This window comes from Anguilla anguilla, chromosome 2 (genome assembly GCF_013347855.1).
Source record: "Anguilla anguilla isolate fAngAng1 chromosome 2, fAngAng1.pri, whole genome shotgun sequence".
NCBI lineage: Eukaryota > Metazoa > Chordata > Actinopteri > Anguilliformes > Anguillidae > Anguilla > Anguilla anguilla.
In genome coordinates, this window is record NC_049202.1 from 76,464,116 (window position 1) to 76,486,308 (window position 22,193).

General features: G+C 41.6%; 1 protein-coding gene across 1 annotated transcript; it reads right to left on the reverse strand.

Annotated features, from left to right (window-relative positions):
* Positions 1 to 1,184: 1,184 nt before the first annotated feature.
* On the reverse strand, positions 1,185 to 19,050 carry LOC118220432 (cytidine monophosphate-N-acetylneuraminic acid hydroxylase-like). Its single transcript, XM_035404292.1, has 10 exons — positions 19,042 to 19,050; positions 16,526 to 16,716; positions 13,919 to 14,034; positions 9,882 to 10,019; positions 9,372 to 9,507; positions 8,145 to 8,288; positions 4,387 to 4,558; positions 2,855 to 2,968; positions 2,399 to 2,514; positions 1,185 to 1,832 (listed from the first exon to the last, which is right to left on the reverse strand). Exons 1-10 carry the CDS (start codon positions 19,048 to 19,050, stop codon positions 1,706 to 1,708), a joined length of 1,263 nt encoding a protein of 420 aa, XP_035260183.1. The 3' UTR covers positions 1,185 to 1,705.
* Between the last annotated feature and the right edge of the window lie 3,143 nt (positions 19,051 to 22,193).

The following is a 22,193-nucleotide window of genomic DNA, read 5'->3' on the forward strand; positions in this document are numbered from 1 at the left end:
CATTTGTGCTAGCATTATATAAAGAGAAATTGCTGATTGTAAGGCACGTTCAGGTGCCGTCAATTTTAAGTTAATTTGATATTTATAGATCACAGGTGCGTACGTTACAAATGGGATTCTTAGAACCTAAGAATTTTTATGCTCAGTATCTTTTATGAATTGAACGTAAGCACGCCGTCGGAAATGATCTTAAGACTAAGTTCAAGTATAAATCTAAGAACATTTAAATGAGACCCCTGGAGACGGCAGCAGCTGCAGGTGATAATAGGGAACAGGTGATTATGGGGAACAGGTACTAATGGGGAACAGGTGATAATGGGGCACAGGTGATAATGGGGAACAGGTGATAATAGGGAACAGGTGATAAAGGGGAACAGGTGATAATGGGGCATAGGTGATAATGGGGAACAGGTGATAAAGGAGAATAGGTGATAATGGGGAACAGGTGATAAAGGGAAACAGGTGATAATGGGGCATAGATGATAAAGGGGAACAGGTACTAATGGGGAACAGGTGCTAATGCGGAACAGGTGATAAAGGGGAACAGGTGATGAACGGGAACAGGTTATAATAGGGAACAGGTGATAAAGGGGAACAGGTGATAATGGGGCATAGATGATAAAGGGGAACAGGTGATAATGGGGAACAGGTGATGATAGGGAACAGGTGATAATGGAGAACAGGTGATAATGGGGAACAGGTGATAATGGAGAACAGGTGATAATAGGGAATAGGTGATAAAGGGGAACAGGTGATAATGGGGAACAGGTGGTGATAGAGACGAGGCTGTTGCAGGTGGGGGGGGGGGAGACGAGGCTGTGGCAGGTGGGGGGGGGAGACGAGGCTGTGGCAGGTGGAGGGGGGAGACGAGGCTGTGGCAGGTGGGGGGGGGGGAGACGAGGCTGTGCCAGGTGGGGGGGGGGGGGGGGGGGGGGGGGTGACGAGGCTGTGGCAGGTGGGGGGGGGGGGGAGACAAGGCTGTGGCAGGTGGGGGGGGGGGGGGGAGACAAGGCTGGGGCAGGTGGGGGGGGGGGGGGGAGACAAGGCTGTGCCAGGTGGGGGGGGGGGGGAGACGAGGCTGTGCCAGGTGGGGGAGGGGGGGGAGACGAGGCTGTGCCAGGTGGGGGAGGGGGGGGAGACGAGGTTGTGCCAGGTGGTGGGGGGGGGGGGAGACAAGGCTGTGCCAGGTGGGGGGGGCGGGGGAGAAGAGGGTGTGGCAGTGATTCATATGCTGCGTATATCAGAGAATCACATCACAGCAAATATTGATGCATTACAGTCAACCGTGAGACAGCTCCACGAGTGCAAATAATCTGAATCCTCAAGTTATCAGGGCACAACTTATCTGACAGAGGTGCACTAACAACAGTAGTCAAGTACAAGGACAAGTAAAAAATCATTTTGCAATAGAGAATGAAAACAGTAGTTAACTGACAAGTAGATGTAGGCTACAGTTTGAAAAGTCAATGTAGAAAAAATGGTCTAATGCTTTGTTTGATGATTGGTTATGGTTATTCACTTAGATTAATATTGATTGCAGCATAATGATTTACGGGGAAAATAACTAGTGCAATTAGCATAAATATTACTAAAAAAGATTTAAATTAAAATATCTTCATTGTACGATTCTCAGTATGACACCCATTCCTAGTGTGTTCCTATCTCAGGTTCTGTCTACATGCATCTGAGTGATGTGTAAAGTCATCTAAGATAAGTTGCAGCCATTGCTTCCTGTAGTCTGCATGTCAGTCTCCTCGTCTTGCACCTCCTGGAGAAAAAGGTCCCAGTCTGGACCCGTTAAAGGCAGGTTTGTTTGGAAGTGGTTCCAGAACCTAAACTCGCGGAAAACAGAAAATCAGGTGGAAGCAAGTTAGCTATTCTCAGGAAGAATAAGTACATTCTGCATCAGTCACCAATAAACCTGTCAAGTTTTAATCCAGCCTGCACTCAAGCAAGCCATGTATTACTGACCAGCTGTGTGCTAATTCAGGTGTGTGCTTATTCAGGAGTGTGCTTATTCAGGTGTATTCTTATTCAGGAGTGTGCTTATTCAGGTGCGTGCTTATTCAGGTGTGCGCTTATTCAGGAGTGTGCTTATTCAGGTGTGTTCTTATTCAGGAGTGTGCTTATTCAGGTGTGTTCGTATTCAGGAGTGTGCTTATTCAGGTGTATTCTTATTCAGGAGTGTGCTTATTCAGGTGTGCTTATTCAGGTGTGTTCTTATTCAGGTGTGTGCTTATTCCAGTGTGTGCGTTCTCAGGTGTGCGTATTCAGGTGCTTATAATGACTTATAATGGGAATTAGGTGTATATTATATCTCAAGATCGGTGTGATTTCAAATAAAAACTCACATGCATCTCTTACAGTACAATCAGGGAGGAAAATAGAAGGTGCTTACCGGTGGTGGTAAACATCTGGATCTCTGCTGAGCCTGTTCTGGAAGCCGATGTAGAGGTTATCCCACAGCAAGCCATGCCTCACCACGTACCGTATGACACCGACTCTATTCTTTATCTGGAAGCAGCCCAAGACATAACGGCACAGCATTTTAACCTGTGCACACCACACAAACTCTGTTCTTTATCTGGAAGCAACCCAAGGCATAACAGCACATAATTTTAACCTGTGCACATCACACTGACTCTGTTCTTTATCTGGAAGCATTTTAACCTGTGCACATCACACTGACTCTGTTCTTTATCTGGAAGCATTTTAACCTGTGCACATCACACTGACTCTGTTCATTATCTGGAAGCATTTTAATCTGTGCATCTCCCTTCTCTGTTTCGAATGGGCAGACAATGTGGGAGAAGTGTGAATGTTGATCATCACTCCATCACATGGACAGGCCTACCTCCTCAAAGGGACGATCTTTCGGTCTCTGTCGGGGGAAGGACAGGTCCAGGAAGTCCACAAAGTAGTTGTAGCCATTAGGGATAGGATTGAAATCATCATCGGTTTCAATAACCTGGAGGCACATTTTTTCATGGATTAATGTAACTTTGGACTTGAGATGGATTTTGAATATTCTGTTTACTAACATTAATAAAAATAATACATTTTATTTATATAGCGCTTTTCATCATACAGAGATGATCTCAAAATGCTTTACAGAAGGCAACAATAAAAATTAAAAAAATTTAAAAAACAGCAGGCAAATGTGAATTTTAACATTTCTATGCAAGCATTAAACTGCAATTGAGGTATGTTAAATCAACTTCTCATTCATCCACAGCAAATTTTAATGGGAATGTTTCACAACAAATTATACATTCATGAGAAATAAAAAATAGACCACTAAGAAATGGCTAATTATTGTGAAAAAAAGATGCACTGCACAGGGCGACATAGCTCAGGAGGTAAGACCGATTGTCTGGCAGTCGGGAGGGTTGCCGGTTCAAACCCCGCCCTGGGCGTATCGAAGTGTCCTTGAGCAAGACACCTAACCCCTAACTGCTCTGGCGAATGAGAGGCATCAATTGTAAAGCGCTTTGGATAAAAGCGCTATATAAATGCAGTCCATTTACCATTCTCCAAATCATAGATAGATAGATAGATAGTTTATTTTGTCCTCAAGGACGAAATTCTTTTTCACAATAGGTGCATACATAACACAAACAGGTAAGACATACAGAATTATACAAAATACAGGTTTTACAGGAACACTTAATTACAGGGGGTCGCACAACAGAGACAAAGGCATGGATTGACACTCTCTACACGCCACAGACTGGATGGCTCCTGCTAAAACAGGCCTTTCTGCACATGGGTAGTCTATACCTACAACCAGAAGGAAGGGGGGTGAAGTGCTGGTGGAGTGGGTGGTCTGGGTCATGTGTGATTGTGAGTTCTTTGCGAATCAGGAATGAGGTGACGCAATCGGATAAGTTGGGGGTGGGAATACCAATGAGTTTGCTGGCTAAATTAGTTATCTTTATGAGTTTATTCTTATTGGTGACTGTAAGCATGTGGAGAAAACAGATGGCACCATGCAGAAGAACTGGCTCAATAATACTACGGTACAGGAGGAGAAGGAGCTGGGGTTGGACAGACAGGTGTCTTAGTTTACGGATGGCTGTAAGTCTCTGTTGACAATGTTTGTAAATGTCCATGGTGTGCTGGCTGAAGCTGAGGTTATTGTCTAGTGTAATGCCAAGGTATCTGAAACACTCCACCACCTCTACCTTCTCTCCTTTGATGGTGAGGCTGGGGGGTTGGACCAGTGTTTTGGGGGGGGCTAATGAGCAGTTCTTTAGTTTTTGAGATGTTGAGGTAGAGAAAGTTATTGTCACACTATGTACTAAACTGGGATATGGAATGTTGATAGGCAGAGAGAGAGTCATTGTTACTGTTAACAATGACTAGAACTAAAAAATTATTTTTTACCTGCACAACAAGATTGTAGTCCTTGAACCCTGCCCAGTAGTAGAACTGAACCCAGCCTTTGTGCTGGAATATCTTTTCATCAATAGCAGCATTGAGCTCGTTCTCGTACTGATCAAACTTCCAGCTGTTCTTCATGATCTGCGTACCAGGTGGTGGGTTGGTAATAGCTGCCCTGATAACAGAAAGATCATGTGATCATCAAGGACCAATAAGACTGATCTGGGATGCATAAGATCACATGGTCAAAGCACCAATATTCTGACATGATCACTAAGGGCACAATACATCATCAAGAAATCATCAAGGACCAATAAAATCACATGATCATGTAATGTGGTTGGTTGTGGGGCTGATTGTGTGTATGTTCATAAGGTGTGTGTGTTTGCATGCATGCATATAACATAACATAATGATGAGAACAGGCCATTCAGCCTAAAAATGCTCACCATTTTCCTGACTAAATTAGTGCTCTGATTACCTACAGACTAGATAGTATCTAACACTGTATCAAGCCTAATCTTGAAAATCCACAGAGTTTCTGCCTCTACTACATGACCTGGTAGGTATTCCACACATTGACTACTCACTGCACAAAATTCTTCCTAATGTCTAGGGAATTTAACTCTTACTAAATTCCACTTATGTTCCCTTGTTCTACAAACAAAACTCAACCTAAATGATCTCTTGTTGTTCACTTCGTTAATCTCCTAAATCTGCTTTTACTGAGTTTGAAGAGATTAAGTATTTTAAGTCTTTACTCATAGATTTTATCTGTCATACCAGGAATCAGTTTGGTTGCCCTCCTTTGAACTGTTGAACTGTATGCACCTTGATGGTGCACCTTGATCGATTTTCCATGTCAGTAAGAGATTGGAATGCACCCACATTGACAACGTGTACCCATACCAACACAAAAACAAATAAACAAACACCCTCACCCTCCCCCCTCACAGATTCCGGGAAAGAACAATAAACTAAAACAAGGAAAGAGAAATGAAAGTAAAACTAAGCTACAACTTTTCACCTGACCAGCTCCAATGGCTTTTCAGCTGTAGTTTACTTTGTTTTTGTGCTCAGACAAACATGCAAACAGAAGCTTGTACTGTGTAGAGAACCACACCTTGCAGATAGGTCCTACCAGGTCACCTGGAAGCGGTCTGCCTCTGCTTCTCATCCCCTTGTTATGGGAGTGCCGCAGGGATCTGTACTGGGTCCTCTGCTGTTCTCCTTATACACTAAATCTCTTGGTTCAGTTATGGTAAATGGTAAATGGTAAATGGACTGCATTTATATAGCGCTTTTATCCAAAGCGCTTTACAATTGATGCCTCTCATTCGCCAGAGCAGTTAGAGGTTAGGGGTCAGGTGTCTTGCTCAAGGACACTTCGACATGCCCAGGGCAGGGTTTGAACCGGAAACCCTCCGACTGCCAGACAATCGGTCTTACCTCCTGAGCTATATCGCCCCAGTTATTAATTCACATGGCTTCTCCTGTCATTGTTATGCAGATGACACGCAACTCTTCTTTTCTTTCCCCCGCTCGGCCACACAGGTCGATGATAAGATATCTTCCTGCCTGACTGACATCTCCACCTGGATGGCCAGCCACCACCTGAAGCTCAACCTCAACAAAACTGAGCTGCTCTTCTTCCCATGCAAGACCTCCTTACTACGTGAGCTCTCAATCACAGTTGATGGCACCACAGTGACTGCCTCTCACTCTGCCAAGAGCTTGGGGGTGGTCCTGGATGACAAACTGGACCTCAAGGAGCACATCAAGGCAACATCACGGTCCTGCAGATTCCTTCTGTACAACATCAGGATTTGACCATACCTGACGACGCACTCTACCCAGCTGCTCGTCCAGGCTACAGTGACCTCTCGCCTTGATTATTGCAACTCTCTCCTTGCAAGCCTGCCAGCTTGTGCCATACAGCCACTACAGATGATTCAGAATGCCGCTGCCCGACCCATCTACAACCTTCCCAAAGTCTCCCACGTCACTCCTCTGCTGTGATCACTCCACTGGCTACCAGTCGTTGCCAGGATCCAGTTCAAAGCCCTGACCCTTGCCTACACTGCAGCCAACAGGACAGCCCCCATCTACTTGCAGGACATGATTCGATCCTATGTGCCTGCTCGACCACTCCGCTCTGTGGCAGCAGGGCGCCTTGTAACCCCTCCCACCCAACCAAAGGGATCACAGAGCTTCTTCACCCTAGCTCTCCAGTGGTGGAACGAACTCCCCGACCCTCTCCGAACCTCCCCCTCACTACCCATCTTCCGCCGTGGCCTGAAGACTCATCTCTTCAGACTATACCTGGACTAACTACCACCATGCTGTATATTTCACTCAAAATCCACCCCCCCCCCCCCCCCCCCCTTTTATGACACTTGTTACATGTTGCCCCATCCCAGCACTTTTTGGTAATTTGTATTTGTCCTAATACTGTAGCTTATTCTTCTGCCTAGTTGGCTTTGCAGAGGTTAGGTCAGAATAGTGTTCACTGTGTTAACTAAACTGTGTTCTTGGCTAGAAATAGCTGTACAACATAAGTATTGTATCTTATTGAACCTGTGTTTAGTAGTTGTCTATGACCATGAAATGCACTTTTTGTACGTCGCTTTGGATAAAAGCGTCTGCCAAATAAATGTAATGTAATGTGATGTAAACTTTAAACTCCTGGGCTGCTATATTAATGCAATCCAGGTGTGTGTGCTCTTTCCACCATTACATTACATTACATTACAGGCATTTAGCAGACGCTCTTATCCAGAGCGACTTACACAACTATTTTACATAGCATTTTACATTGTATCCATTTATACAGCTGGATATATACTGAAGCAATGCAGGTTAAGTACCTTGCTCAAGGGTACAACGGCAGTGTCCTTACCCGGGAATCGAACCTGCGACCTTTCAGTTACGAGTCTAGTTCCTTACCCACTGTGCTACACTCCGTCCCACCAGCCAGCATGACAAGACAAGACCTTCTCCAGCAGGCCGGATGCTACATGATTCATCAGTTATTACAAGATATTACACCTTTGGTGTCATGTTATAATCGTCAAGCACAACTTAGATTGTGTGAGCATTAGAAATCAATAAGACTGTGTGAGCATTAGGGATCAATAAGATTGTGTGAGCATTAGAGATCAATAAGATTGTGTGAGCATTAGAAATCAATAAGATTGTGTGAGCATTAGAAATCAATAAGATTGTGTGAGCATTAGGGATCAATAAGACTGTGTGAGCATTAGGGATCAATAAGATTGTGTGAGCATTAGAAATCAATAAGATTGTGTGAGCATTAGGGATCAATAAGATTGTGTGAGCATTAGAGATCAATAAGATTGTGTGAGCATTAGAGATCAATAAGATTGTGTGAGCATTAGAAATCAATAAGATTGTGTGAGCATTAGGGATCAATAAGATTGTGTGAGCATTAGAGATCAATAAGATTGTGTGAGCATTAGGGATCAATAAAATTGTGTGAGCATTAGGGATCAATAAGATTGTGTGAGCATTAGGGATCAATAAGATTATGTGATCATCAAGGATCAATAAGGTCATGTGAAGTACCCAAGAGGCCATCCTTCAGTTGAATTTATTTCCCCAGGAACCAATTAATGCAAAACTATGTCCTCCACAGAAATAATGCAAATGTCTGAATTCTAAATTAATTAATCTTCAAAATCAACTAATGATTTTCATAAAGTAGCTGACTGCCTGAAATGAAATGATGTACATAAACACACCTATCGGAGGGGTCTCTCAAGGTTAGGCCCAGGTCCAAAACTGCGCCAGGTTTGGGCGTCCAGGTGGTGATACTGTCTGCTTGCTTTGAGATGAGTGCATTCAGGTCTTCCACGCAGTTTTTCACATTTGTGGCCTTGATGTAACTTTGTAAAGGTACAAGAGCATTAGCAACATTCACAGAATTCAGGTGCTTAATAGGGAGCTTAATTAAACAATTTACTGATTCAGTTTCATACGTTAATTTTACCGCAGGGAAATATACCTTGGGTTTTTAACCCATATGCACTAGGGATTTCATATCTCAAGTCCTGGACATGCCAGTGTCTAGTCTTTGCTAGCTTTTGGTGTGCTTCAACATGGCACAACATAAATTAACTGGTTACTTAACCGACAAGTTTTTAGTAAAGGTTATTAAACTCACTCTTGCTTGCATTAATGGTATCAGCTGATGCATGCACTCCTTTTTTTCCTACCAAAGGGTTGACTGGCTGTCAGCAATTAATAATTGGAAAAACTTTGGAATGATTGTCTTGAATTATAGAGTTTTGCTGTGTGGTAAATGTTGAAAATGTCATTTCAAGCAATGAAGCAGGACAGTCTATGGATATTCAAGAGTCTATTGATATGCTTGGACACAAAATATCCCGGTAGCTAGCTACCTGGCTAGTAATATTCAAACATACCACTAGCCAAATTTAATAACCAAAAATAATTTCCAATTGCCTAAAATTAAAATTCTCAGTTTGTGTCTTTTGACCTATTTATTTATTTGTTTATTTGGTCTGACTTTATGATTTCCCTAAAATGACTTCCCTTACAGAGATGGAGTATACTGCAATATATTGTAAATATGAGGAATTTAAACTTTAATGATAATTTGTACATTAACCTCAAGATGATTTCAGTACAAAACAGATCATCTTTTGCATTTCCATAAGTACTTCTTCCTGTCTTCCAGATTTTTAAAAATATATATGCAGCCCATGCACTATAAAACAATGTTTGAGTATCATCCATGTTTTTTTATTTTATTTTCTTAAGCTGAACATAACTATAGTCATGCCACATTTTTCCCCTGGACCACTAGCTAACAGTCCTCGTGGCATATAACCCTAGTTATCATCACATTACATTTCTTGAGTGGATTTAACAGGGTGGATTGTCATATTTTATTTAACCTTTATTTAAGCAGAATAAAAAACCTTTTTCAACAGAGATGAAAATACCTATCCGAGGGATGCGCTTCCACAAAGTATCCAGCGAAAGGGCAGTAGATCTTGGGCTGCAAAGACTTCACTAACTGCGCTTTGTAATTCAGTAGCTTCTTCCTTTCGTTCTTTATGAAATCCTCCTTCCATTTTTCTGTGAGAGCAATTTCACAAACCTTTACAAAAAATATACGTGTAGAGACAGCCAGCACAGATCATGGCCAGGATAATAATTTTTAGGAGCATGTTTTTTCATAATCTTGCATGAAGAGTGATTCAAATAGAAGACTGTATTTTCCCAATAGCAACATTATTGAAGTAATCGTTATATTATATTGTGCTCTGTCCTACTTTGGTAGTTCATTGCTCAGTAGCTTATTGTCTAGTAGTATGAATTCTTTGTTTTTGAGGTGATAGTTTCAGTTCAGGAGTGCATTTCATCCGGTACATGGTTAGCTACTCGATGTTCACCTACATCAGGGCATGTTTCATGCATTGTAATGAGAGTGATTGACAGGAAAGGCTGACCTGTGTATTTGCCTCCAGTAAAAGTCATGGGAAACCCAGAGGCTCCTCCTGCAAAGTCGCTCATCATTAAGTCCACGTTCCTGGGCAGATGTCCTCCGTTGGGCTGTGTGCAGTCCACTGTGTTCAGGATCATGTGGCCTGGATTTTTTCCATAAGAATTATTAATATAGCAAAAAGCATTTAGAAAACAACACCATAGTTTACAGCCCCATAATTAGTGCAAATAGGAATATTAAGTACATTTGACATATTTTATGTTCATGATTAGTGTATGGGTATTATTAGAAGAAAGCGTAATATGGAAAACAGAGGTAATTCTTTATTTTGCAGGTAAGACCTAGGAGAGTGACATGAAACTACAAACAACACTGTGGCTCTTATATATAAGGGATATGCCACACTGTGGCTCTTATATATAAGGGATATGTGACACTGTGGCTCTTATATATAAGGGCTATGTGACACTGGCTCTTTTATATAAGGGATATGTGACACTGTGGCTCTTATATAAAAGGGATATGTGACACTGGCTCATATATAAGGGATATGTGACACTATGGCTCATATATAAGGGATATGTGACACTGTGGCTCTTATATAAAAGGGATATGTGACACTGTGGCTCTTATATATAAGGGCTATGTGACACTGGCTCATATATAAGGGATATGTGACACTATGGCTCATATATAAGGGATATGTGACACTGTGGCTCTTATATAAAAGGGCTATGTGACACTGGCTCATATATAAGGGCTATGTGACACTGTGGCTCTTATATATAAGGGATATGTGACACTATGGCTCATATATAAGGGATATGTGACACTGGCTCTTAGATATAAGGGATATGTGACACTGTGGCTCTTATATAAAAGGGATATGTGACACTGGATCTTATATATAAGGGATATGTGACACTGTGGCTCTTATATATAAGGGATATGTGACACTGGCTCATATATAAGGGATATGTGACACTATGGCTCATATATAAGGGATATGTGACACTGGCTCTTAGATATAAGGGATATGTGACACTGTGGCTCTTATATAAAAGGGATATGTGACACTGGATCTTATATATAAGGGATATGTGACAATGGCTCTTAGATATAAGGGATATGTGACACTGTGGCTCTTATATAAAAGGGATATGTGACACTGGATCTTATATATAAGGGATATGTGACAATGGCTCTTAGATATAAGGGATATGTGACACTGTGGCTCTTATATAAAAGGGATATGTGACACTGGCTCATATATAAGGGGTATGTGATACTGTGGCTCTTATAAGGGATATGTGACACTGTCTCTTATATATAAGGGATATGTGACACAAGCTCTTATATATAAAAGATATGTGACACTGTGGCTCTTATAAAGAAGCATATGCCACACTGTGCTCTTAGATATAAGGGATATGTGACACTGTGGCTCTTATAAATAAGCGATATGTGACACTGTGGCTCTTATATATAAGGGATATGTGACACTAGCTCTTATATATAAGGGATATGTGACACTGGCTCTTATATATAAGGGATATGTGACACTGTCTCATATATAAGGGATATGTGACACTAGCTCTTATATATAAGGGATATGTGACACTGTGGCTCTTATATATAAGGGATATGTGACACTGTCTCATATATAAGGGATATGTGACACTAGCTCTTATATATAAGGGATATGTGACACTGTGGCTCTTATAAATAAGGGATATGTGACACTGTGGCTCTTATATATAAGGGATATGTGACACTAGCTCTTATATATAAGGGATATGTGGCACTGGCTCTTATATATAAGGGATATGTGACACTGTGGCTCTTATAAATAAGGGATATGTGACACTGTGGTTCTTATACATAAAAGATATGTGACACTGTGGCTCTTATAAAGAAGCATATGCCTCACTGTGCACTTATATATAAGGGATATGGTGGAATGTATGTAGGCCTGTAAACTGTATGACACACTTGAATAAAAGTGTAAAATGTGAGTACCTTGAATAAAAAGTTGACCTCCAAAATCTGTCTACCCCCAATCACAGTAGTCTAGATCCATGATTGCTTATGATAGTGACTAGATTATGTTTCTGACTGAAAAATGGCTGCATTCTAATGGTATGTCTGTACTGATTGGGGCTCCTATGCTCCTCATGATAATTTCCCTCACGCAAACAGAAATGGAAGGAGAGGGGGAGGGACAGCCGTTATTATTTCTCCTGCTGATGGTGATATGGTTATATGGTCCAGCCTTCCGGTGAGCACAGATCGTTTCAGTACCCTCCCAATATATTTTGTCCTGGACCAGAGAATTCATAACTGCGTAGCTGCCAGCAGGCCACTTGTGTCCTTTGCATGCGCTTGTTTGAACTGTCAGAAACTTGATTGTTTTGATACTGAGCAGCGTTGCTCAATCGACAAACATGTAGCCTTTGACGTGATGGAAAGCCATCCATATATTCCTGGATTTTAAGGACAGCAATGACCAACCAAGCAGAACAAAGTACACAGTCACTGCAGCCGAATGCAGAACTGAGAAATGACATTTTCTTAAAAAACATCCCATTCTTAGAATCCAGAATAAAAACTAGATACTGAAACCTCTCTTATACCTGCTCAAAGGAAGCAATTGAACACACCTGACTAATAAGAAACACCTGTGACCATGGGCGTAGTTTCCTATATACGTGGTGGTGTCACGTCACTACCACTTCTTTAAACATGCGATTTTGGCAGTATCACTTTATGAACTAAACAACTAAACCTACATCAAAACGAGCCAATGTGCTCTTAAAAAATTTCCTCTAGGACCATGCGGATTATGTGGCTGCCTGTCGACTCTGTAGGCATGGTAACAACTCGCACAGCAAAAGTGAAGTCCCTAACAGAGCTTCCCTACTAGTATGCACGCGTTTTAGCTGGCGAGCAAGAAGCTAGAGTCCTAGGCCAGGCAAGATGACGAAAAAAAGAAAAATTGACATTTGGTCATATTTCCAAAACACTGTGAGTGATGAAGCAATATGATCATTTTCTTGTGATTGTTTTGTGATCTGTCCAACTAACATTAGCTAGGTCCCTGCTTGTCACCATTAGTTTACTGAGAGATGTCTTCTGAAAGTGTAGCTAGCTAACATTAACGTTATCCAAATTAGCTCAAGTTATAACTATACCTATAGTATATACACAATATTATTTATACCTGTCAAGCGTTTTTACAAATGCAGCCCAAAAAAATATGGATAAATAATGATAATGATACCATCAAAAATTTGGTTCTAGCAGTAAAACTACTCATATTAGAGGTGCCAGAAGTTAAGGCAAATATTGTAAAAATGCAGGAAATTGTATGTAGTGACCAATTTTTTTTCTGGAGGAGGACCTCTAGACCTCCCACCTTAAATGTCACTATGACTTCTGAAATTTTATCTACACCCTTCCATATGACGCTATTTGTCCCAAATACTATGACGCCCTGAAATGGGGGGATGTGGAAGAATTTTACAGACTGTCTTTTCTCTTGTGAAAAATTACAAAGATGGTCTATTTCTGGTGCATATCTTTATGCTTAGTGCCTTATCGTAGTGTATGGGCTGCCCAACATATAGTCCGAACATATTGACAAATGTGCAACCTCCAATGTTCATTTAGTTCCCTTACAAAAAGAACACTCTGCTAAGTGCCCCTAACATAATGTTGCATAACCTTGTTAAAGCAGTAAAATGTACATATTTTCACCTATGAATAGAAGTAGTGCTTTTCTAGCCCAACTCCCTGACCATTTCACTGCAATTCAGATTAAATTAAGATGGTTTAACCCAACTCTCTGACCATTTCACTGCAATTCAGATTAAATTAAGACAGTTTAACCCAACTCCATGACCATTTCACTACAATTCAGATCAAAATAAGATGGTTTAACCCAACTCTCTGACCATTTCACTACAATTCAGATTAAATTAAGATAGCTTAACCCAACTCCCTGACCATTTCACAGCAATTCAGATCAAATAGAGTTGGTACCTTTATATTCCACAATTATGCAGGTGTCCATTTCAGGGTGTACTCCATCCATCAGAATCATGAACCGCAGGTGCTCATCCACCTGATAGGAACAGTGAGACAAAGTGAGGCAAAGCATTCAGAGCAACTATTACTGCCCTACTGGCACACTGGCGTTCTCATCCAAAAAGAAAACTCAAAGCATTCAGAGCAAGTATTACTGCCCTACTGGCACACTGGCGTTCTCATCCAAAAAGAAAACTCAAAGCACTCAGGGCAAGTATTACTACCCTACTGGCACACTGGCGTTCTCATCCAAAAAGAAAACTCAAAGCATTCAGAGCAAGTATTACTGCCCTACTGGCACACTGGCGTTCTCATCCAAAAAGAAAACTCAAAGCACTCAGAGCAAGTATTACTGCCCTACTGGCACACTGGCGTTCTCATCCAAAAAGAAAACTCAAAGCATTCAGAGCAAGTATTACTGCCCTACTGGCACACTGGCGTTCTCATCAAAAAAGAAAACTCAAAGCATTCGGAGCAACTATTACTGCCCTACTGGCACACTGGCGTTCTCATCAAAAAAGAAAACTTAAAGTGGATAGCGCCATTATTCTATGCAGCTAGCATTAGAGCATACATGCATAGCAAAAAAATATAAGCCATAAATCAGAAACTTTCAGTGACTTTTTAAACGCACAGTGTCTTCAGAAAGCTTAAGTAATTCTTCATATGTCAGAATGAAATTAAGTATTTCCTAGTTGTCACATATTAAAAATGAAATCAAAGAATTTACCACATTTGTATTAACAACCTAAGTTGGGCCAGGCTAATTACATTATCTTGAGAAATCTCACAAAATTCATTAATAAAGTTAATCTATGTTCAAATCCACCTGTGCATGATTGCAGAATAAATATCACTGACTTTGCAAGATATTACAGCTAAAACAGTAGATCGGGTATCACAGTTGAAACATTACATTACAGGCACTTGGCAGACGCTCTTATCCAGAGCGACGTACAACAAAGTGTATAACCATAACCAGGAACAAGTATGATGAAAACCCTAGAGAGAAGTACTGGTCCAAGTGCAGGGAACAACCGCATAGTTCAACTTGGACCCTGAAGGTTAAACTGTTTAACACTAACACAAACGAGAACAGCAACAACGCAGTCTAGAAACAGCAGATCAGGTATCACAGCTGAACAATAGATCGGGTATCATAGCTGAACAGCAGATCAGGTATCACAGCTGAAACAGTAGATCAGGTTGGAGACCTTGTCATGAATGCCAAGAAACTGCCCAGGGCAGACTTTCATGTGTTCATTTTTTTTTTTTAAATAACTGACTCTCTCTCTGGCTTTCCCCCTTTACGCTTTGGGTAGTTCCATGAATTCATGACAAGATGACCAGTAAAAATAAATATGAAATAACCCAAATGTAGTGAAAGCGTTTTGTGCTTTTCAGCCTTCAGCTGTCCAGCTGTCCAGTGCCTCAGCTTTTCAGCCAGGTTTCTTTGACTGTTCTCTCTCTCTCTCTCTCCTTCCCTCCCTCCCTCCCTCCCTCCCTCCCTGTGACAATATTATAAGTCAATATTTTGAAATGGCCCAGCAAAAACAACACTTTTATACGAAGAAACCTGACTTTGCTTCAGTCAATAAATCATCTTTTACCTGCTAATTTAATATCCTGCCCCCTCAGACTATAGAGACCACAAATCCTGTTATAAAAACTGGTGTTACACTGAAATTTGGAGCTTGCTGTTAAGCAGTTTCTACCATTTGTTGTTGAGAATGAATATTTGATCTTGTACTGACAACAAACTCACTTTTGATAAACACGTATAAGCTCTCTACACAGGCTATGTTGGGCTTGTGAAGTACGTGCTCATCTGCTAAAACCTAAGATGCTTCATTTGCATCACATTTTACAAACAATATTTTATATATAAAATGGTCTCTCTTTTCAGCCTCATACTGAGCACCGGATAAAAAGGTTAAAGGTAAAATTATGGTTTTAGAGATAAGTCTTGTTATAGTTTTGATGCCAGGCAGAGATTGGTCGCTGTTGCTTTTATGGACATTCTTGATTATGGTGATCTGTTGTGCATGAACACCTCAGCTCTCTGTCTTCACATGTTGGACACTGTGTATCATGGGGCTTTGAGATTAATTTCTAATTGCAGAGCCCAGTGTTGTGATTTTAGTCACAGTGTCATGTACAGGTGTGTTATGGATGGAGTCAGTGTCATGTACAGGTGTGTTATGGATGAAGTCAGTGTCAGAAGTGTTATGGATGCAGTCAGTGTCATGTACAGGTGTGTAATGAATGGAGTCAGTGTCATGTACAGGTGTGTTATGGATGAAGTCAGTGTCATGTACAGGTGTGTTATGGATAGAGTCAGTGTCATGTACAGGTGTGTTATGGATGAAGTCAGTGTCATGTACAGGTGTGTTATGGATAGAGTCAGTGTCATGTACAGGTGTGTAATGAATGGAGTCAGTGTCATGTACAGGTGTGTAATGAATGGAGTCAGTGTCATGTACAGGTGTGTAATGAATGGAGTTAGTGTCATGTACAGGTGTGCTTTTAGGAATGGTTCCACTTCAGCCCCACCCAAAGTACCTGAGGTGGTCTGAGTGCATGTGGCTGATGTAGATCAGGTCGGCATTGCAGAGTCGGTCCAGGGCGTCGGCTGGGGGCTCATGCAGGAGCCACCACCCCCGAGCGAAGGCCGGGCCGGTCAGCCAGGGGTCGAACAGCATCACTTTATTCCCCAGCTTCAGCTCCATACACGCGTGTGTCAGATAGGTAATCTGAAAAAGGGAATCGTCCTATTTCAGCACAATTCAACATTACATTCGAACAAATAAGAGATGGAACATCTAATGCTTTAGTGTTGTTGCCTATACACTCACTGCTCTGGAAAATGTTCTTAGCCAGTAGTCTTTTTTGTTTTTTTTGGAAAAGAAAAGCAATAGGGAAACTCATATTACTCATATGAATGAACTTCTGCTGTCTTACACTATAAACAGCTCTAGGTAAATAAATGTAATGTCATTTGAACTGAATTCACATAAAAATATGAGCTTTCCTTAAACGTGTAAATGTCTTGGCCAGACTGGACAGGGTTTTCATGTTTTTAGACAGGTTAGTCTCATTCTATGACCTCATTTATCAAACAGGTTAATATCACTCTATGACCTCATTTATCAAACAGGTTAATATCACTCTATGACCTCACTAATCAAACAGGTTAGTCTCACTCTATGACCTCATTTATCAAACAGGTTAGTCTCACTCTATGACCTCATTTATCAAATGGGTTCGTCTCACTCGATGACCTTATTTATGTGTGCTACTGTTCATAAATACTGTGCAGAACTCACTTAACGGAGTTGTGATTTTGGATCCATTTGAATATATTTAGGTTTACTTTTCACTAGTTTCAGGAATAGCACTACTGCCAAAATAAGTCATCACTATGCATATATTAAGGAGAATGATTTTTTTGTCTGTATGCACCATTAAAGAAATAACCAATGTCCCCTGGAAGCAGTAGTTAAACAATTCTGTGTCAGGATGCGTGGGGGGTTAGGACCCAAACGCAGAGGGGGGAAAAACTCAGAACTCCAAATGGTAGAACAAAAGACTTTACTTAACAGGACAAAAGGGAACAAAAAGCCTCGCAGGGCAACTCTTCAAACAAAGAACAAAGAGAATCCAAAAATCCAAAAGCGCGTGGAAACAGAACATGGCAGGAACACACAGGGCAGGAACATGATCAGACCAAACACAACCAGACAAACCAACAAGGATCCAGCACCTGAGTCCAGGAGAAGGGAACTTAAATAGACAGACACTGACGAGACACAGGAGGGCACCATGAACAATCAGGCCACAGAGAGGGAAGGGAAAACGAGACAACCAGCAAACAATAATTGGACAATTGAAAATAATAATACAATTAAACAGGGGGAGCAGGACACAAAACAGAAGTGCCGCCATCTGGCGGCCCAACAAGGAAAACACAGACAGGAACACAGAACCATGACAAAAACTTTTAATATAACTTTTAATTTATTGACACATTCATTAGTTCACATCATCTTGAATATATTTCTGTGGACAATGAATTCTAAATTAGGTCCTGGGTGTCCACTGAATTATGCTGGTTTTTGTTTAATTCACTGAAATGTAACAAGCTGTTAATTCTTATTACTTCTCATCTACTGTGTATTGATGGATGGATGATTTACCCTATTAAAGTTAATTATGTTATGAATAGCTATCCCAGGACCTTTAATCATGTATTATCAAAATTGGTTTTTATTTTATGCAGTTATAATCTGCGGTGAAATAAGCTGAGTCCTAACTGCTGAATTCATGGACACCTTGGGAAATGAAATGCAGTTGCAATAGGTCATTAACTTAAAGAATATTAATAAAACACAATCTAAGCATTGATTGTTTAATAATTAGTTGATAAATAGAAATGACAGACAGATCACGCCAGGTTTCATTAAAAGAGGCTGACCGTGGCTTTCTTAAACAAATCAGGAACACAACCAGAGGTTATAGATTCATTAATGATGCCAAGGAAGATGGTAGTGCATCCAGAACAAAAGGCATACGTTTTTTGTCAACAGAGGGGAGTACAGAGTCAGGGTTGACAATTTAAATAAAAACTTTGAATTAGAAATGATGAGATCATTGAGGACGGCAAATATAACCTACTTAACATTTGTGCTAAAGGGGGCCAATATTTCATCATAATTGGACTGGAAATTGAGATTTTTTCCACTTGTGTTCCACTTGTACTCCCCTCTGTTGACAGCTGCAAAAAAACGTATTAATTTTCTTGACAAGATAAGGCTTATCAGATCTACTATTACCCACCTTCAGCTAGCTCTGGTTTACCAGCTTCTTGTCCCCATTACCCTGCAACAATTATCAGACAATGCATCTCATATGTGCCTTTTGCTCTGGATGCACTACCATCTTCCTTGGCATCATTAATGAGTCTATAACCTCTGGTTGTGTTCCTGATTTTTTTTAAGCAAGCCACGGTTCAGCCTCTTTTAATGAAACCTGGCTTGATCTATCTGTCATTTCTAATTATCAACTAATTTTTAAGTTGCCTTCTGCATCTAAGATTTTTGAAAAGGTTCCAGAGATAGTAATAACACTTTTGATAAATTCTAATCAGGCTTCCACCAGCTGCACAGTACTGAAACTGCTCTGCTTAGAGTGACTCATGATGTCCTTATGCCCGCGGATGCTGGTGATGTTTTAGTGCTACTTGATTGGAGCGCTGCATTCGATACCACTGACTATTCAATTTTACTGGATAGGCTCAGGCATTGGGTTGGTATCTGTGGTTTTGCCTTTGATTTGTTCTTCTCCTACTAAACAAACATATGTTTTAATGTTTCTATTGGAGACTGAGTATCCTCTTCTGCCCATCTGACATGCGAGGTTCCGCAAGAATCGATTTTGGGACCTATATTGTTTTCTCTTTATATGCTTCCCCTGGGCTTGCCCAATGCATGCTGGGATAGGCTCCAGCACCCCCCGTGACCCTACTCAGGATAAGCGGGTATAGATAAAATTTCCAGCAGCCGTATCACCACGCACTCTGCTCCTGCCGGCTAGCTGAAACTAAGCAAGTGTGGGCTTGGTTAGTACTTAGATGGGAGACCACCAGGGAATACTGAGTTGCTGCTGGAAGTGGTGTTGGTGGGCCAGCAGGGGGCAATCTTCCCTCTGGAAAAACAAACCCCAATGCCCCAGTGCAGTGATGGGGACACTGTGCTGTAGGAGATGCCGTCTTTCGGATGAGACGTTAAACCGAGGTCCTGACTCTCTGTGGTCATTAAAAGATCCCATGACACTTATCGCTAAGAGTAGGGGGTTCCCAGGTGTCGTGGCTGAAATCCCAGATCTGGCTCTCGCAACAACTTGCCACCTAATCATCCCCTGATTTAATTGGCTAAAAAATGTTATCTTCCTCCAGTGGAGCTGCTCAGCTCCCAGTTGTGAATGTGTACGAGTGTGAAGCAGGGCGTTCCTGCAAAAGAGCATCCGTGCTCAGCGAACCTACCCTGAGTAAATAAAGGTTAAATAAAAAATAATGGATGCTTCCCCTGGGACATATAAGCAAACAGATTAGCTGCAGCTCGTACCACTGATATGAGGATGACACACAACTGTATTTATCAGTTAAGCCAAACTTACAAATCAACTTGGCCATTTTATAGGACTGTTTGGCTGCCATCACAGACTGGATGTCTCTTAACTACATCCAGCGAAACTCAGATGGTTTAGATTTTTGATAGTGATAGTGATATCTGCAAGTACACCAATGGACTCTAGGCTTACATAAAATCCTCCTCTAATAACCTGAGTGTTATTTATCCTCATCAAAGGTTTCATCTACATATCAAAAACCTTGTAAAATCTTGCTCCTTCCAGCTAAGAAACATTACTAAAATCAAATCTGTTCTCTCAAGGAAAGCTACTGAGCAAATTATTTATTCTTTTATATTTTCACGTCTTGATTATTGCAATTCCTTATCTTCATGCCTTAGTGTCTCTGCAATATCGACAGGTTCAAAATTCTGCCACTAGACTTCAGATTAGAAGCTCATGCTGGTCTCATATCACCCCAGTATTAGATACCTTGCTCTGGCTGCCGGTTGGATTGATAATAAATTATAGATTTTTAAATTCTCATTATTTTTAAAGCACTGCACGCTTTGGCTCCACCTTATATTATGGAATTACTTAGACTGTACCTCCCTGTTCGAGCACGTAGATCCTCAAGCACAGGTCTGTTTATTGTGCCCCACTGCAGATGTGCTACAAAAGGTGACTGTGCATTCTCTATCCTAAAACCCACCCTGTGGAACAACCTCCCTTCAACTATAAGACGGACAGAGTCTGTACTGCATTTGAAAGCTTTTGAAAACTCACCTTTTAAACTCATCTGTTTTTCTGTTTGCTTTTATCTTGTTTTTTATTTCATTATGTTTATTATTCTTGTTAATTTCTCACCTGCTCTTAAATATTCTTCATATTTTATTTGTTCATTGTTTCAAATTCCATTGTTAATTCCTCTCTCTCCTCTGGTCATGTTCCCTCTGTTTTTAAGATGGCTCATGTCACCCCACTACTCAAAAAACCCACCTTAGACCCCTCCGATGTAGCAAATTATCGACCCGTATCCCTTCTAACCTTTCTGTCCAAAACCCTTGAACGAGCAGTTCTTAAACAATTAACCTCTTTTCTCCATCAGAACAACCTGCTAGACCCTCACCAGTCTGGCTTCCGATCTGGGCACTCAACAGAGACTGCACTCCTAGCTGTGACGGAGGCACTTGCCACTGCAAGAGCCTCACGCCTTTCCTCTGTCCTGATCCTTCTTGACCTGTCTGCAGCTTTTGACACGGTCAACCATAAAATACTCCTCTCCACCTTGGCTGGGATGGGAATTGCCGGGACTGCCCTGTCTTGGTTCGCTTCCTATCTTGCAGATAGGACCTACCAGGTCACCTGGAAGGGGTCTGCCTCTGCTTCTCATCCACTTGTTACGGGAGTGCCGCAGGGATCTGTACTGGGTCCTCTGCTGTTCTCCTTATACACCAGATCTCTTGGTTCAGTCATTAATTCACATGGTTTTTCCTATCATTGTTATGCAGATGACACACAACTCTTCTTTTCTTTCCCCCCCTCGGCCACACAGGTCAATGATAAGATCTCTTCCTGCCTGGCTGACATCTCCACCTGGATGGCCAGCCACCATCTGAAGCTCAACCTCAACAAAACTGAGCTGCTCTTCTTCCCGTACAAGACCTCCTTGCTTCGTGAACTCTCAATCACGGTTGATGGCACCACAGTGACTGCCTCTCACTCTGCCAAGAGCTTGGGGGTGGTCCTGGATGACCAACTGGACCTCAAGGAGCACATCAAGGCAACATCAAGGTCCTGCAGATTCCTCCTATACAACATCAGGAGGATTCGACCATACCTGACGACGCACTCCACCCAGCTGCTCGTCCAGGCTACGGTGACCTCTCGCCTTGATTACTGCAACTCTCTCCTTGCAAACCTGCCAGCTTGTGCCATACAGCCACTACAGATGATTCAGAATGCCGCTGCCCGGCTCATCTACAACCTCCCCAAATTCTCCCACGTCACTCCTCTGCTGCGATCACTTCACTGGCTACCGGTCGCTGCCAGGATCCGATTCAAAGCCCTGACCCTTGCCTACACTGCCGCCAACAGGACAGCC

What these genes read in the sequence shown, in the direction of transcription:
- LOC118220432 (XM_035404292.1), bottom strand. An exon ending in ATGCACTCAGACCACCTCAG is followed by an intron (nt 14,035 to 16,525) that starts GTACTTTGGGTG and finishes GTTGCTCTGAAT; the next exon opens with GCTTTGCCTCACTTTGTCTC. An exon ending in CATAATTGTGGAATATAAAG is followed by an intron (nt 10,020 to 13,918) that starts GTACCAACTCTA and finishes GAAAAAATCCAG; the next exon opens with GCCACATGATCCTGAACACA.